Source organism: Dermacentor variabilis, chromosome 5 (assembly GCF_050947875.1).
Source record: "Dermacentor variabilis isolate Ectoservices chromosome 5, ASM5094787v1, whole genome shotgun sequence".
NCBI classification, from domain to species: domain Eukaryota; kingdom Metazoa; phylum Arthropoda; class Arachnida; order Ixodida; family Ixodidae; genus Dermacentor; species Dermacentor variabilis.
In genome coordinates this window covers 116,800,762-116,818,918 of record NC_134572.1, presented here as the reverse complement: position 1 = coordinate 116,818,918, position 18,157 = coordinate 116,800,762, and the positions used below count along the sequence as shown (strand labels likewise).

The window sequence follows — 18,157 nt, the reverse complement described above, 5'->3', positions numbered from 1 at the left end:
GAGCTCTAAAAGATCCTCGTACGATAGTATCGTCAAGCGCTTAGCCCGCTGGGAAGAACGTTTTCAAAATTCGTTTTCGGTGCTGATTTTATTTAGTGCTTACGCGGTTGCTGTAGCAGTGATGGGGGAACTGAATTTCAATATCTTACTAGATTACGAATAGAGGAAAATTATGCAGACCCAAGGCACCTCTTGGAATCTATGTGCCGCGAAGCTTTCGTGAAGTCGTTAATGAAATGCTATGAGTTTGCCCATTTCATTCTTGCGTATTTGGCGCAAGGAAAACTGGCGCATGTGCACTTGTGCAGCCATGCTACGCAGTGCGACACACGTGGCGATCATCTAAAGAAAAAGCTAATTGGAGTGGGCACGATAGTATGTGTGCGTGTGGCCTAATGGTTGGTGCGTCAGGTTGATGTGATAGGGTACCGAGGTTCGATACCGGGCATGTAATTTTTAAATTTTTTTTAATGTGAGCTTTTCGACCAGACATGAGCATCAGACGGCAGCGACGGTCAGGAGGCAGGGTATTCCCAAAGCAAGCTTCTCTTTAAAAGTAAATAGCACACACTGTCTATCTGGAGTGATGTCACAGTTTGCTACTTCTCAGCACGAGTTATAGAAGCATCATTTCGAATATTCTTTTCTGCAGTGACTGTCTTTATTGTGTTTTCGTTATTCTTTGCAAATACTTTCCGGCACAGTTAACATAGCCACACGTAAAGCGATACCTCTTGTGGGATTTTTGAAATTTACAGACACCACTGCACACCCAAATTTTTTTTTATTGCGATAAAAACTTGCCCTTAAGGCATAATTCTTGATGCGTATATGTATATTATATGTGTGCTGTGAGGCCTGTGTTACGTATGAATTGCACACCCCAATTACGGCATTGAAAAACCAAGCGCGAAATGGCACCCATGCGTGATAGAAATGCAACCAGTGCTAATGACTGACCGGTTTAACCGCAATATCGTTATTTACACACGGCGCCCTCATCGATGAAACATGCGCCGTGTCTCAAGACAACGGCATGTGAACAGACGGCGCATTCTGTGCACATCACTTACTGAAGCAGCATGAAGCAAACTGCGCGAACGGACACATCCAATAACATATGATAGCACATATAGCAAATCAAGTTACCGTATGGGATGTAACATTTTAAAAAAAGAGAGAAAGAAATGAAGTGGGAAAGGTAGGGAGGTTAACTAGAAGCGATTCTGGTTTGCTACCCTGCCCTGGGGGAAGGGTCAGGGGAAATGAAAGAAGGAAAGAATAGCGGAGAGGTAAAGAAAGGCACAACGTAAAATATATCCTTTTACGGCGACAAACGGGCTATGAGAGCCCTCAGAGGCAGGTTCCGAATTAATTTCGTCCATCTGGTGTAACTATCACAACGAAAAGGAATTGCGTCGAGTAAACAAGCACATATGTCGCGCGAAACGTTAATCGAGCCTCCGCTTGCCAGGGCTGATTAACCGCTCCTACGAACTGGCTACCACTCAAAGAATTTGCCGTCACATGGCGCTGAAAAAGTTATTGGATGCCGAAACGTCATTAGCGCTGACATGTGCTAACTCAGTCAGTTAGCAATCAGTTAGCAATCAGTGAGTGCTCCAGCTGGCGCTAGCAGCGACCGAGTCTGGGTGCCCAGTGCAGAAAAATAAACGCGCGCATGGTCCGTGCGAAACGTACCGAGGTGTCACAATTCGGCATGTAGACCTACAGGTTTGCCGGAAACTTCCGCTCACGCTTTTCTATGTGAACGCATAATGTGGGATGGATTTTGATGCATCCACAATGTAGGTGTGCCACTTTCCAAAAAGCTAATTGGCAATTTGAGTGCTGCAGCAATAGATGACGCTGGATCTTGATGAGATCAAGCTAACATATCATGTAGTTTTCTGGATGCCCTAATGTGTCAAACTACTAGAGATGTCATAGTATATTGTATTGTTCCTCATCATCATTACAACGTGAGAATATCATGGACAATGCACTTTAAACAAGCGCGCATATCACTTATAGCTACAAGGACCGACGAAACTATCATGGTTTGCTGGTACCTTACACAGAAACTTCACTATTTGATAACCGCCTCAACGTGTCAGCCAGACCATCATGAATGCGTCGTTCATGCCTATGCTTTCGAACGCGTTCATTTAGCGGCAATTGTGTGTTACAGCAAACACCAATGTAGCCAAGAACAAGTTATTTTCGATCTCACAGCAGTTATCTTCGTATAATGATATACGACGGTTCATAACCGTGTAGAAGCATTGTGAACAAAAGCTGCAAAATGAATTTTATTTTCAGAATATTCCTCGTTTTCTCCCGGAGATGAGGCAAACTCCCTCCCTGTATACGTCCTGTCTACACCCTCCCTGTCTACGTCCAGAAGTATCCTGACTCAGGCTGCCGAGTGGAAATGGCCGAGCATGTTTTCCTGACTCATCGCGGTGGCGCCCGAGTGCTAGGGATCAAATCTCAGCCGCGGCCGACGCTTTTCGATGGGGGCGAAATGCACAAACGTCCGTGTACCATGAATTGGGTGCACCCTAGATAGTCAAAATTATACCGAAGCCCCTGCCCCCCCCCCTTCCCAACCTCTACGGCGTGCGTCATAATCATAACACGGTTTTGGCACGTAAAGCCCCCGAATAAACATCTACCTGCTCTGATGTTTTCTTCTACTGTTTACCTTGATATTTTCAATGCATTATAAATTGCATCTTTTACTTCCCTGACTGTATTTCTGGTGTATTTTACAGTAGCAGTAAGTGTGTAGACCGCGCTGCAGCCGCGTTCGTCATTAGCTTGGCGGCGTGTAAGAGTTTATGGGCATCATGTTTGAGAGTTCCCGCACGTACGGGTTGCGTTGCTGAAACCCAGTTGACCATTATGATCCAAGACCGCGGCGGCCCCGTTCTCACAGGCACACGGTGTAAAAACGCGTACTGTGATTTCGGCGCATTATGCATGGATTTAGGCGGCAAGAATATTTGTATCCCTCCAGTACGATGGCATGCAGCCTACGCGCAAAGCAGAAACGTATATACGCAGCTTCACCAACAATCATCCAGTGCGGTGGTCCGGTACCGCTACGTACAGTTTCATTCACGCCGGAATCATGGATTTCAGATTTGAGGCATAATCATGTTCAAGCCAAGAGACAATGACAAGAGCCAAGGCAACACAAGAAGAGAGACTATTAACGGAGGTTTTCATTAACACGTACAAATAATAAGACAAAGCAGGAAATAAAATTGGATGACACGACAATTTGCCGCCGGCAGGAACCGAAGCCACGCCTTCTGCGCTACCCGCGTGATGCTACGCCAACCAAGCCATGGGTTATCTGCTGTTCATTTTTTTGGGTATCTGTGAATGTGTACTAGACCTGGCCCTGGGAGATGTTAGCCAGCGGAACACAGTAATAGTAATAATAGTAGTAATAAAACAAGTCTTATTGCAACAAATACGGTTGTAACTAACAAAAACCGAGCCCCCCAGTTCATCTTCTTCGCGTTCAGATCTCAGAGGTCAGAACGATTTCAGCACCGCTCCTTAAAATGGCGGAGTCACATCGAACACAACTCACGCAAAAGCACTCACCTCGCCAAAATCGGCACCGCCTCCGCCGCGCGAAGTACTGGGCACGGCATCATCGTCGGGCGCGTCGGGCGGCCTCAGCCTTTTCACTGCTGGCCGGATGGTGGTCTCGTCGTACGATCGGCCCGTCTCCGAGATGGTGCTGCAGCCGCAAGAAAGAGATCGGGCGCCTCCAATGAACCACAAGCAGCCGTACGCACGAGAGAAGACGAAACAATAAAGAAAGATCGGGCGGTTAAGCAAAATGGCGTCTGCAGGGTTTGATACCTTACACCAGAGGACGTAGAAGTATGTACAAAAAGGCTGCAGATGAAGGAGTAAAGCCCGAGGGAGAATTATGTAAAGAAATGTAACTTTTTTACCCCCCCCCCCCCTGAGCCAGATACAGGTGGACTATACTGGGAATTAAACAAGAGTTAGGTGGCATAGGCGCAAAAAGGAAGAGTACATAAAAGGTGCGACGATAGGCGTCACTTAGAAAACTGAATGTCCGAGTAAAAAGTCGGGAGATAACATAAAAATAACACAACTGTAACAATGGATTCATTGTGATGCTATGAAGCTTCGTATTGACGTACCCAAAAGTTGACGAAAAGCCGTCCGGTTAGATAGAAAAGCACCTAAGAGAAAATTTGGTTATCTGACCAAGTGAACAACGATTGTGAGCAATGGTTCCGTGTTATTGTACTTAACCGTGTCATTGACCCGATTTTTCGTTCAGGTTTTCCGCTGAGATTCATGTACTTCTGTCGGCGTGTGCAGCCACAGACACCCACAGAACTTCTCGCGAAAGGTAGACGATGAGTCAAGCAGCTCGCAAACAAGTATTTAAAGCAGTGCCGACCCAAGTTTTTTGAAGTTGTAGAAACGCCACCGCACGATTCTTGCACCTAAAAACTATTGCGCTTCGCAACTACGAAGGCTGGCAATCATAAGAAATATCTTAATTCGATACTGAACTTCGTTACACGAAATGGCGTACCTGGCATGATGTACGCAATTGTGACGTCGTCATACGAAAAAAGAACATTTGCTAAAGTTGCGAAGCGATAAGTTTAGATTTGACGACGTTGCAAATTGTAAAAAAAAAAAGAAAAAGATTCCGCCCATGCACCCCGTACAGATGGCGAACCAGTGAAGCTGAAATGTGCGGCGCCGGTGTTTATCGCTGGGTTAATTCCTATGTTTCATTAAACTCGTTCTCCATTATTGGTTACGTCTTTGTTTTGTTAACGAGGTTACACACACGTTTGGCTTGGGTTTATCACATTCCTTATTTGAAATGCCACGCGCTGCGCTTCGCATAATTGCCATCATGGAGGGGTGCAATGAGCGGTTGATTGTGTTAATGCAGCGGGTTCATCAAAGTTTTTCTGAATTATGTCACGCATTTGTGTTTTGTGATGCGTTAATCATAGTGTTCATGACTCTTATGCACTGTAGTTACCAAGTGATACACTGGGTCCACACAATTCATTTAATTAAAGACAAGGACACATTTTTGAACCTATTGCGATGTCGGAGAGAGACTGCTTCGCGCGCGCTCCGCTGCGAGAGGGAAACGACGTCGCTATCGGCGTAGCCAATGGTGCGCCACACCTCTATTGCGAGACAATTGTCATCGGAAAATTGTATTAACCCCGTCCCCCTCTGTGCCCCTTCCTTGCAGTCATAGGTAGATACATGCCTGTGTTTTAAATGCGTATTTCTATGTCTACCCAACCAGAAATTTGCCCGTCCGTCACGTAGGACCAATGCAATGCAACGCAATGCAACCCAACACCACCGTTACCTCAACGTGTGAGGACGTCCTGCCATCTGGTACCGAAAGCTTGCTGCGTCTTGTGCGACGTGCGATTGAGGCCGCATCTCCACCTGTTCCCGCAGCCCGTTCTTACGACGAGCCCCGCCCGGCAGTATCGCTGATCAAAGCCGTCGTATGCGAAGAGCTGGCGAACGCAGGCATTCATCCAATCGGTGTTGTAATTAAGCCGCCCTGCGGTCACCAATTTCTTTCGACCTACCCGCCCACAATCGACTTATCCCGGATACCGCGATCCAGACCAGTGGCGCAAGCATAACGATAAGCCAATATGCTTCGACTGTAATGGGATAGGCCGTATTTTACGCCATTGTCGCAATCGCCGGCCGTCGTCACCTCATCCCGCGTACACATACCGCCCGGAAGACAGTCGGTCCTCTTCGTTTTGTGCTCGCAATGACCCACCGCACCCTGATGTTCCTGCCTCGACTCTACGCTACGACCACTCGTCATTCCCGCAGAACCGGCGTTCTCGCTCTCCGCTGCCCCGTCGCTCGCCGTCGCCATACCCTCGTCGTCCTTCTACGGAAAACTGACCAGTGCAGCTTCCAGAGATGAGGCTGCATTGTCCCAACAGACCCGGAGATCCTCCGCTGACCCTGACTACCCGAGGAAACCTTTTGGATGTAGAAGTGGACGGTGTGCCTGTCTCGGTGCTCATAGACACCGGGGCGCAACTATCTGTCATGAGTGCTCGCCTTCATCATCGTCTCAGGAAGGTTCTTACGCCTGCTACGTCTCCTGTCGTTCACGTTGCCCATGGCGGTACTCCTCGCGCCGTTGGTAAGTGTACTGCGCGTGTGAGGTTCGCTGGCCACCAGACCTCATCTATTCGCCGCTCTACACCAGTGTCCCCATGACGTCACCCTTGGCCGTGACTTTCTCAGCACCTATTCTGCCCTCATTGACTACTCATCTGCCATTCCAGAGTTGGGACCCTCTTCTGTACCTGACCTCAACAACGAGTCGCCACCGCGTTTATGTGTCGTCCCGTTTGTTCGTCTGCGACAAGCTACCGCGACGTATGTCACGTTGACCTCATAGCCTCCTGTTTGTTAAGGGGATTATGTGATTTCTCCTTCTCTAGAAGCTCTTTTGGCGCGGTATGTTGCGCTCTCTCACTCTGTTGTGACTGTTGCGGAGAACCGGGCGTGTATACGTATTCTTAATTTTGGACGCGCACCAGAATTTCTTCCAGAAGGCACGCTGGCGCATACCCACTAAGACGTTGCATAGCAGACGGGAAAGAGGACGAGCTGTGCCCAGTCCGCCATATTTTTTGTTGTGGTGGCCCTCGCTTCCATTGTGTAAACATTGTAGATAAACCCTTTTTCACATCTACCCGTAACAATGTTCTCATAGCGCGATTTCCCGCTACATTACAGTTCATGTAGCTTTTGGTTTCTCAGCGTGTTTGTGGGCTGACAAAGAGTGTTGCGCAAAATTTTGGTCGATTTCCTGCGGAGTTTAAAGGTGTACTAGGCGTCAGAAAACGGAGGACCCACGCACCTCTTCTTGGTGAACGTGTTGGTGCCGTAGGCGTCCTCGCCTTGCTGTTGCTGCTGCTGCTGCGGCGGCGGCTGTTGCGGACCAGCGTCGGACGGCCCAGCCACGGAGCTTCGGAACTTGTCCATTTCGCGAGAGAAAGTTGACGGCTGCGAGGGAGCATCGTCGCCGCTGTGTCCCCGCTGCTGTTGCTGCTGCTGCTTCTGGTGCACGAGGTGCTGACGCTCGGCGGCTCGCTTAGAACTGTCGAGCCAGCGGGACGTACCTGGCGTGATTGGCGCCGGGGGCGGGGGTGGGGGAGGAGCCGGGGCATCGGGGCGACGCTGCGCCGTCCCCGTGGCCGGTGGGCTCGCCTGTCGAGAAAGAGTGGGCAGTGTGACCGCGTGCCGAAGGCTGGGGACGTACGTGTCCGATCGCACGGCTGTTTCACAGATAGTTGCTGAGCTCGTCATTCCTGCAGCATTGGTTCTCAATATTGACTTCCGAGATAAAGAAAGGTGCGCCGGATGTGAGAGGAACGCCTGAATCGAAAGCTTCTCAAGTATTTTCTTGTTTCTATCGTTCCATATTCGTGCAAAAGTTTGCAGTTCCGAAATGCGCGCTACCGTACCCGACTCCAAATAGATGGCACGGTTGCCTCGCGAATCAGCTGTAGCAGTGCTCGTCAGCCATTTCAAGTGCGGCTCTTCGTAGCCGGAATATTTTATGTGCTCTAATTTGCTCGCTAGGATTTGTTCGGAAGTCGTATTAGGCGTATTTGCTCGGAAGGCGTGTGGGTGTATTATACTCATCTGATATCTCAAGCTGTCGAAGCTTCGCGGCTCTTTCGAAGAGAGCATTTTGATTGTTAGTAATTGGCTGAGCAGTGAATGCAATGGATAATATCAAGAAAGAAAAGTGCTCGGTGAATACAAAAAAAAAGAAAATTGTTGGTTAAACCTGTCACCTTTATCGTGTTATGATGCGAAGGAAAACTTCCGAGCGAATTTCGAGTTTCACATTTATAGTGACAAACTTACTGGTGTGTATTCCCCGACCCAGTTCCAAAATAACTCAGGATTGCGTAATGTTCTTCGTGCTGACACGCAAGGCTTTTCTCTCTTTTTTTTCTTTTCTACAAACACTAATTTACACAAACTTGCTGCAAGACAAACCGAGCAGAGTCATGTTTGTTTTGCAGTACATTTAAATTCAGTTAAATTTGAATTAGAAGGGTGAACAGATAAGTACTGAAGCATTGAAAACTTATGGTAATACATCGTTGCTGCAGATCTATGAGGTGTATAGCGTGAAACAGTGAACAGTTCGATAACAGACAAACTTTCGATTCAGCATAAGGTGTCGCCGAGAGATGCGCTATGGTGTACTGGAAATAACACAGAGAAAATGCTTAGGATAGGTTTATTCATTTAATCTAAGCGTTAGGAATTTTGTGCGTTTACCTTCTTTTCGCTCGAGGCAGGACTAGATTTTTTGGACCCCTTCTTTTTGGCTCCCGTGGATTCCTCCTTGGTTTGACTGCTCTTCCAACGGTTGAAAGTGTTGGTGTCCGGAAGCGAAGCAAAGCGGCCTTCGTCCGACTTGCTGTCCGTTGGTTGCCGAACCTGAAAGCAGCAGAAAGCAGTTAAATATGTGATTGCCTTCTGTGCGGGTTGACGCACCATAGAATAAGCGACACAGATTATTGCTCCCCCGTTTAGGCTGTTTTTTCTTTAGTCTTAATTGCGCGTGTGTAGAATTTATGGCTAGAATTGCAAGACACGTCACATGCTGGAACGTAGGTTTGTTACCGTAAAGCCTGAATGCTTTCAACCAGCTGTTTTATTCTTCGTGAACCCGTCTTCGATGACCATGGCACTATGCATTTGTTCTCACCAAAAACGAACATCTTCCCATTATCCTATGTTCACTGGAAAAAGAACTTTGTATAAATTGCAATATATTATTAAGCACATGATACCCAGTGAATCAGTAAGTAGGGTAATATAAGAGGAAGCAAATAAATTTAAACGTAACGGTAAAATGAACACGGGGCTCGCTATCACCCCACACAATTCAGGCTATGTCATGCGCCCTTTATTAGCCCCAATTGAGCCAGCTGCCAATGCCCCACCGATTGCATTAGGTAGCGTCGCAAACATACAGAAAAGCGAAGACAGAAGTTAGGCAAACACAATACAAAAACTGAGCAAGAAGCGCTCACTGGTTGAGCAGTCTACGAATAGCTTGATACATGCAGAACAAACCAGTATGATCACCCCGTGGTAGCCCACCAAGCTGTCCGTCAGCCGGACTCGTGCAGTAAACGCGGTATTTCACCATCTCCAGCCTGAGAGAAATCATTTCTAAGTGGTTTGACCCTCGCGACCCCGATCCCGTTCCCAGACGTACTACTTGCCGCACTCTCTTCGTGTATTCGTAACCTTGTATCGCAAAGAGCGTGCCTGTCACGTCTCTAACACTGCGCGCCTTTTAGCCTTGAATGTTCGCGTACTTCTCGATTACCCAACGCCGTGTCCCATTGAACGGACTATAAGAGACATGATGTCGTGGTTGCAAGAACTGGCTTCTTTTTTTATTTCTTTGATGGCCAAGCTCCAGGTGCAACCAAGCCGAGGAGAGCGCAATCGTGTGTCGGAAAGGGAAGTTGCAGTCGTAGCAATCAGGGACATGGCAGGTGCGAGTAATGATAGGCTGGTTGAAACTAAAGATGTGTACTGGGACGGTTCCTGAAATCGTTCTATAGACAACGGCTCGTCAGCGAGAGTAACAACATGGATATGGCGTTCATTTCAAAAAGACCCTGGTAGAAAGTCAAAAAAGTTTTCTGGTAGAAGATGCATCCCTCTGACACGGGACGGGGATGAATGGAAGTCTCAGAAGGTGGCTTTTACCCTGCAGTCTAGGAGGCAACTTGAGTAATAGGCGAAATTCTATCTATTCCAATTAACAAAGATTGGGCTCAAAACTGCCTCATCGCCCTTGATTTCACAACTAAAGGTCAATATGTAGAAAGCATGCATAAAATAAATATGTGTACTAACTATATTGAAATTATATTTTACTGTAAGGTCTAACGAACGCCATTGGGCAGTTTGTCGACTTGAAAGCTTACACTTTTCGCGACTAAAATATATAGACGTTTAGAAATCCAATTTGAATGCCCACGGACAACAGTAACTGAAAGAAATTGAGCAGAATCTATCTGAGGATGATCGTCAAAGTCAAGCGATAGCTGCTGCTACAATATGCTGCCGGGTACACTTACTCGTTGGCTCCACCGGTTAACGCTATGCGACTAGCAGGCGTTGTGAAGTGTGGACCATTACGAAGTGCACTCGTAATCTTCGGCCTCACCATGCGACGAGACGAGAGACACGCTGACGCATATACACATTCCGTGCATCTACGTATGGTCATACCATCAAATATGCTGTAACCAGCACCTCGTGAAGCGGTGCCCGTACTGCAAAGTGCTTTCTTTTTTACCCTTCGTTCACGTACCCGTGTCACAGAATATCGCATGGTGTTCGATGGAGGAATGCTGTGCGCGACCTACGCGGAACATCAGTTCTGTGTTCGCTTTCAACCCCTGGAATGGGCAGCAAGTGGCCGGGACAAGACGCTGACAGCGCGAGAGCGATTACAGTGTCCGTATAATTGCTATCGCGATTCAGACAACACTTGTAACGACCTTTGTGTACATACAACATGTACACTTTATGTGCTTAAAAGTACAAATTAAAGAACGGCCGGGTAATGCACTTTGCTTGCAGTCTGCAAAGAGTAGATTCACTGCAGAAATTCAAATATTAAAACGGTCTACGAAACTCACGTTGCCAGTTGAGCCATCCAGGACGTAAAGCAGCTTGCTCTGCATGTTCCCCATGTCCACCTGGTCTCGGCCGAGTGTGTCGATGGCTCCGGAACTCAGGGGTTTTCCCTGCGATCCACGAATTCTTACACTGGGATTCCGCGAATTATTATACTAGAAATGCATATTCTTTGTTCGCGCTCGAAATGTCTGTGCACTAGCGCTTTTGGAAAAGTTGTTACATCAAAACAAGTAGACAACGATTGAAATTAATTAATAATTACACTGGCAATATATAGGATGCAAGTAGCTTATCAGACGTTGTAGTACATTGGATTGCCCGGAGAGTCACTACTGCTGCACGGTAAGGCGAAGATTTAAAACTCTCCGAGTGGCTGGTTGAAATCTATCCTTTTTCATTCTAAGATTCTCGGAAAGGTGAAATTTACTAAGGAATACTGGCTGTTACAGGTAACCACGGGATTGGTTAACACTGCAGTTTGAAGGTACGAGCTTGACCATCCTGTGGCAAAGAAGGAATGCGAATAACATTCTTGCAGGTTAGGTGGCATAGAGGATCTTGTTGGTTTGTTTTCTGATTCTTTATTGCTTGTATTTGAGTTTCGTAGGATCAGCACTCTAATTAGCTTTGAAGGTACGCGCTATGGGGGAATATTCGAGCGTTACATTTCTTCGTAACGTACCACATTGCAAAAAAGCGCCAATAGACTAAAACTCATTAGTTATTGGCCATAATATAAGCTTAGTTTACAATTGGGGATTATCTTGCTATTAAAGGGCACTCAAAGACAAGCCGTTATTCCTATTAGGCAGTCATTCCAGTACCGGGTCAACAAATGTTATCTGGGGTAAGAAAAACGAAAAAAAAAAGAAAACAAATCTTCCTGTTATTCAGAAAAGGTACACAATTATTCAGTTATGTAAATGTGTAAATGGGAAGGAAAGGGTTAACTCACAGTTCACCAGCTTGCATGTTTTTTTGTGAGAGATGGTTGGAAGAAGAGGGTCCGGACACCAGGTCCACGTAGAGGGTTAGGATCCGCAGACCACCCAAAGTTTGGGGTTCACTGTGCACTGGTCACTTAAAGATTTCACACGCTGGTGTTGCACAGGCATGGTCGAAAGAAATCGCAAGTGCCGGCGGGCTGGTAGGCTGCTAAACGTTAAAATTCAGGTTACTTGTCTTTCATATGACAGTCTTTGAAGCGCGTTCGCAATTCGTAGAACTAGTTACATTTGTTGTCGTGTTTCCCTGACTCATAAAGACATCATTACAAAAACAGAATTAAATATTCACAATATATCAAACATCAATCGGTATGCGTAGCCCATGCGTTTTGGCAAAGCTCACGCAAGGATTATAGTTATTGCAGTAAGCAGAATGACTTGATAGGCAGGGTACATTCGGCACTTGAGTTTCATCGGACCACTGTTTAATGGCAACCCTAAACCAAGTTCTCCTTTTGGTCACAAAGAAAACGGACCAACAGATATCGGAGCATCCAGCCATGACCTACGTACCAAGGAGCCGCTATTAAGGAAATCAAAGGGCAACCCGCCGCCATCTTAACACCTCCGTTGGCCCACCCAAGAAGCATCCGGCAAGGAACAAAAACAGTAAGAGTTGTCAACTCAATGGCTGAAGTGGCAGACGATTGATCGCACATTTCGACCGACACTTAAGTAATGGCTTCGTGCCACGCTCGTAACAAGCAAATGGAACATTAAAACCCGTGGTGCTCCGTCCAAACAATTGAAATAACACACTATAGAAGCAGAGATGTAGGTGAGATAGCTTGTATGCTATCATATAACGGGAAAGGTCGTTCTCGACTTAAAAAGGTTGACACTATAACAAGACCGCAAAGCCACTCTGCACGAAGAAATGACAACTCTTTCTTGTCCACCTTTGGCGTTACAACCACAACAAAACTCAATTAGAGAAAAAAAAAAATCCAATGTTAACCCAGCCCTTGCAACCCCCCCACATGCATAAAGAAGCCCTCGCCACCACTGACACCAAAGAAGGGAGGATTAGGCATTGTCTCCTTTTATTTTCACAACAATAATATAAACATTGCAGAAAAACAAACACAAACTGTTAATAGACATCTATACAAGCATATCAATTCACTCTTCATAACTTGCCTTCATCGTATGTTTAGTATCACTGTGGTTGATTTATTGCGTGGTAAGCACTGCTCCCTGGAAACAAGGTGGTAAACACTTGTGTCATAGCTTCAAATTGGTAACGGTCCTAAACCACCTTGGCGATGGTCGCAGAAAATTGAGTTTGGTCAGGAAAGACGAGTTTATTTTTCACTAATATGTGAACTACTGCTATGACGTGCATATATTTGCTTTCAAATTGACAACATGACGGGTTTATTGTTCCCTTTCGAAATTCCAAAAAGAAAATAAGGAAAGACTGGTTTAAGAATGAGCGTTGGAAGGAAAACTAGAAGAGGTGAAAGGGGAAAAAGGCAACTTTGAGGTACAATGGCACGTATCATCAATCGTTTTCAGTCATTCAAAAAAAAAAAAAAAAAAAGAACAGCATACAGTGTCAGTCACACCTTTCCCGAACACAGATATTCAAAAAAGTCTGTCCAGTACTCATGCCCGATTAATGGAACCAAAGTTCTTGACACCCCAGAAATCTGGGTGTTTCTTTATTCAATCTTACGATAATATCTTACCGAGTAATAACAATTAGAAAAAAAAAAGAAATGAAAACGAATAAACCCTGCGATCCAAAGAGGTGTGGCTAACACAGTACGCGCAGATACTCGTATAAAGAATAGCATTAATAGAAGCACAAACAAACAAAGGCGCCTGCAGTGATGAAAAATTCTCAACAAACAATCCAGCTGTCGTTCGGTGATTCGTGCCTCGCTGCAGGCAATGGTTTGCTGTCTGTCGGCGCTCATCGCACTCTGTCAGTCTCTACATTTCGTATGTGTGTGTATTTTTTTTTTTTCACGAGAAGTGTCCAGGATCGCGACAGACGACGCACAGCAAGACACACGGCACACGCGCCATTTCGGCAACGACGCAGAGTTTCTCTCTCTCTCGCTCGACCTCATACGCGCGGCGTCGACACCAGGAATGGGCGATGTCACACGCAGCACGAAGGCAGTCTGTCCAGGGCGGGGAATCCGGGAAAGTGGGCAAGGGATCCTTCGCGCCATCCTGATTTCATATTACCTGAAATCGTCCCAGCCCCTGGAGACGGGGGGAGAGGCCTGGCCGGAAACCTGTACCGCCGCACACAGCCTGAGCATTGGGAAGAATCCTCTCCTACACGAGGATGGAAGTGGCCCGCGCAAAGTCCTCGCCTTTTTTTTTTTTTTTGCACGAAGAAGAGGCCTTCTGGGGGGTCGGGCGAGGAGTCGGGAGGTCACGTGGCATTTCGCACAATGTGGGGTAGGAAGGGAAGGCGGCTGTACAAGTTGCGAGCCCGCGTTTTTAGTCTATGCGCTGGAATAAGGTTATTGGCTGCTGTGATTGCGCTGGTTAGGACGCTCGTCACCACATGACCATGGGACCTTTGGGCGAGTTGTGGTTTACCTGTTTTGGAGGACTATGTCTAGCTCGCGGAATGACGACGTGCGGCACGCTGAAGCCGGTCGAGAGGCTGCGGTTTAGGCTCATGTCGCTCTTCCGGCTGGACTTCTTTGATTGCATGGTGTGGTCCTACGGGCGGTTCGGGAAGGGGGTAAAAAAAGGGGGGGAGAGAGAAAAAATGGCAGAAGCGAAAAGTGAGGGCCTAGTGAGCACGGTTACGGCGATTTCGGGAATGAGTATAGGCAAGCGGTCACGGAGACGGCAACGTGCACGTACTCGTGATGGCAAAATAATCTACGGGCACTAGTTGCCGATTGAGCGTTGATTTGAAATAGGAGTTGAGGAGTTTCATAGCTTGCCTTGATATCACTGAAGTAACATAGCAACTAGGGCGCGCTGCATGATGATTCCTCTCAAACCTAGCAGCAAGTTCCTGCTTCAAACAGGGTTGTTTTATTGTAATAAATGACTAAAATATAATTTTCCAATCAGGAGCTCAATAGTTCAGCCTTATTTACCTCAACAATATACGATATCATTTTTCGTCATTGAACCTTTTTCAAAGTTTGCCATCACGAGATCGTTAAACCTACCCGTGACTGGTTACCTCAGCCGCAGCAATGCATTTTTAACAATAGTAGCAAGGCCTAAATTTAAATCAAGGCAATTTAGTTATTATGATTAAGGCTACTACGTCAGCATTTCATACGGGGACACTAAGCGCAATTAAATTATAACGGTGCTGTAGTCATTAATAGGCCTGTCGAAGCACATTTATGGATGAAGCACTCGATTAATTATGATGTGTATTATTAAGCTGCAAGCATGATAAATGCAGTCATCAGTTAACAGCTCTCTACACCATCGACAAAGTATTGTATATTGCAAATGATTCCGGCAGGAAACCCTAGGGTCGTACGCATTCGTCGTACCCTCCACAGGTACACTTTTCGAACCTGAGTTGTCATTGACAATACTGCGTCATTCTGCTCAAGAGCCATCGCTAGTGTACTTTTGGGACTTCTGTGTAGACGTGGCTATTATTGTTGTTTCTTAACGCAAATTCCTGGACCACTTTCATGTCGCACAAATGAACGACTACACGTTCAGTTAGTCATTATGCACGCTTTCATAACTTTCGGTTTCATTTCGCTTTGGATAAACAAAGAGCCTGCTGCATCGAAGTAGTTCCTTTACTCCGATAATCTTCCTGCTGTCACTAATATGCATGTGCCACCAAATTCTTCGGGCGACCACATACTGAACACTGTTCACCTTTATTAGACGTGACTGCCCTGACAGAATAGTAACTTCATAAACACATAATTTAATAGGCACTAACACATTGTGCATACAAGTGTATTTGATTTACTGAGGCACAGGTACTTGGAACTGGGACTTCGTTTTCCGGCTACACTGGCCGATTCGGTAAACATGGACAGAAGGCCGGTATACAGATGCTATTCCGTGCTTGTGTTCCACCGCTGCTACAAGGATGTTGATTGAACGGGCCGCACAGTCGTCTTTCATCTTCCTGTATTGCAAGGACCAATAGATGCGCCTTTCTTCGTAGAAATTACAGTTACCTTTAAGGACCGGAATGCACTTCACAGGCTTATGTCAACATTGAATGGAAACTACTAAATAACAATATCGTAATGTATTGCAACGCACAAACAAAAGAAGTGTCAGATACAGTGAGAAAACTAGGTAGTTCGCCGGTGCGGCGGCGGCAGCGCATAGACGGCTGGGCAACGTACGGGTCCTGGTCCAACCATGAAGCCGTCGAAGGCGTAGGAGTGCTTGAGCGCATGCTCTCCGCTGCTCTCGCTCGAGGTGTCGGTGATCATGGCCTTCTTGTCAAGCGTGCCCCCGAGCGGGCTGACGGCGCCCAGACGGAAGGGTCCCTTGGCGCGCTGCGCCCGCCGCTTCCAACGGCGGCACAGGCACACCAGGCAGCACAGCATCATCACCAGCAGCGCCAGCGCGATCGGCAGCGCTATCGCCAGCACTGCGCCACGTACGGGGGAGAATAGAGGTCAGCGTTCGGCATGCTAACAAGTAACACGCAAACGGTGGTACATAGGTAGACAAGGGCGGCGTCATTCTCCCTGAATCACTTTCGGGGAATGTCACTCGAAGTGTGCGCTGATTGGATAAGCGAATTGACTGCACGTCGCCCTAACAAGGCAGTCGCGTTGGGCATTTTTCGCACGATAACAAGCGTGTCCTCGAAAGTGGTTGACCGAGAGCCTCGCCGCATGCGGACTAAAACAGTGTAGGCATGCGGCCTCCATCACAATTCGAGAAAGGGTCGCAGCTGGTGCCTGTGCTCCTTTCATACCTTCGTACTCTCCGCAACACAAGATCTATAGTGACCTTGAGTTACGGAATAATCGAAGAGTACTTTCGAATGCAACTGTCCGCTACGCTGAACAGGCTACATTCTGAGTGGTTTTAACGCTATCGCGACTACACTGCGTGCTTGAGTTGGCCTCAAGCTGGTGAGCTGCACTGCCTATGAGCCAATGTAGCCACTACTTTGAATCATGGGCAGTGCAGCTTAGCGAGGCTGCTCTCTTTGGTCTGGTACATTGACTGAGCAGCAACAGGTCAATAGTAATTTTTCTCACGAAATGCTGGCCTGGGTTCTTAAATTTTGATCTGTGTTACACCCACTTTCTTTCCAGGTCTGCCGGATGGCTGGCTTCCCGACGTTCTCTTGGAGGCTCAGCTTCACGAGGCTGAATATTATTTACGTCCGAGCTGATTCATTATAACTGTGTGCACGGCATCGGGTGGTTACTGAGTCAGGAATAATATAAATTGCGTCATACACGGAAATAAACCTCCGCCTGACAGCAACACCAACGTCAACGAATTAGAGAAGGGAACTAAGCAACCGGCGCAGTGTTTCATTTTTCATCGCATTCAGTGGAGATTAAAAAAAGTGACCCGGTTATCACACGACGATAACGTGTAGAAGCTTCGGCGTCGCGCAGCTCTTGCAGGCAACCACAATCCAGCTGTCGAGTTCCACGAAGCGATATCACCACTGCCAGGGTAAAGTTGATCGTTACAGGAAATGCAGTTGAGCAAGCGTGACACGAGCGTAAAAATACTCTTTCAGTTCACTAGTAGGAAACAGCTGCAACTGATGCAGCAAAATTGTTAACGCAGCTAATTTGCGACTGCAGTCGGTTAGGTACCCCGAATTAGCTGGTCATGATGGAGTTTAAAAAACTGAGCAGACACATGCGAAATCAGCGTTGCGTAACCGACCAACCCCTGATGACGCTCTTACGTGATACTTAAAATGTTCTTCCGGCTTCTTGTTCTGAAATCACGAGAAAAAAGTAGATTCATAGAATATTCATTTCCGGTTTCCTATTCTGGGTGCTTCTCTTGGTATAGCTTCCTCGAAAGCAAAAATAAAAAGAAGCAAAGTAACGAGCAGCTCGGCTAACATCGTTGCGTACTTATGAATCATTAAACGAACTGCGTGATGCCGAGTGTGCCTTGAGGAAATATTGCGCAGTCGGCTTGCGCAATAAGTTTTGAGATCGCCCAAACCACACACACACACACACACACACACACACACACACACATGCGCGCACACACACCTGACTGAGCGGCATGCCTTCCGGCATTCATTAGACGGTACCTTGCACCCGTTCGTTATAGCCGGGGCTGTTCCTTGCATTAGCAAAGAGCGTGCTACTAAACGCACGGGAGCGTGCACTGAAGTGTAGCTAAATATAGTGCGAAGCGTAGCCCGTTTAGAGTCAAGAGGAGGACGGCAGCCT

General features: G+C 46.9%; 1 protein-coding gene across 4 annotated transcripts in view; it reads right to left on the bottom strand.

The window, feature by feature from the left end:
- Nucleotides 1-18,157, bottom strand: part of LOC142583088 (uncharacterized) — a 249,566-nt gene that overhangs the window by 6,485 nt on the left and 224,924 nt on the right. For 3 of the 4 annotated variants that reach the window (XM_075693382.1, XM_075693385.1, XM_075693386.1), the window contains 6 exons: nucleotides 16,109-16,359; nucleotides 14,352-14,477; nucleotides 10,782-10,889; nucleotides 8,389-8,550; nucleotides 6,950-7,299; nucleotides 3,622-3,760 (listed from right to left, as the gene is read on the bottom strand). In XM_075693382.1, the coding sequence (XP_075549497.1) occupies nucleotides 3,622-3,760; nucleotides 6,950-7,299; nucleotides 8,389-8,550; nucleotides 10,782-10,889; nucleotides 14,352-14,477; nucleotides 16,109-16,359 (1,136 nt within the window). The remainder of the gene's footprint in view (nucleotides 1-3,621; nucleotides 3,761-6,949; nucleotides 7,300-8,388; nucleotides 8,551-10,781; nucleotides 10,890-14,351; nucleotides 14,478-16,108; nucleotides 16,360-18,157) is intronic. The other variant, XM_075693383.1, reaches the window with a different exon arrangement.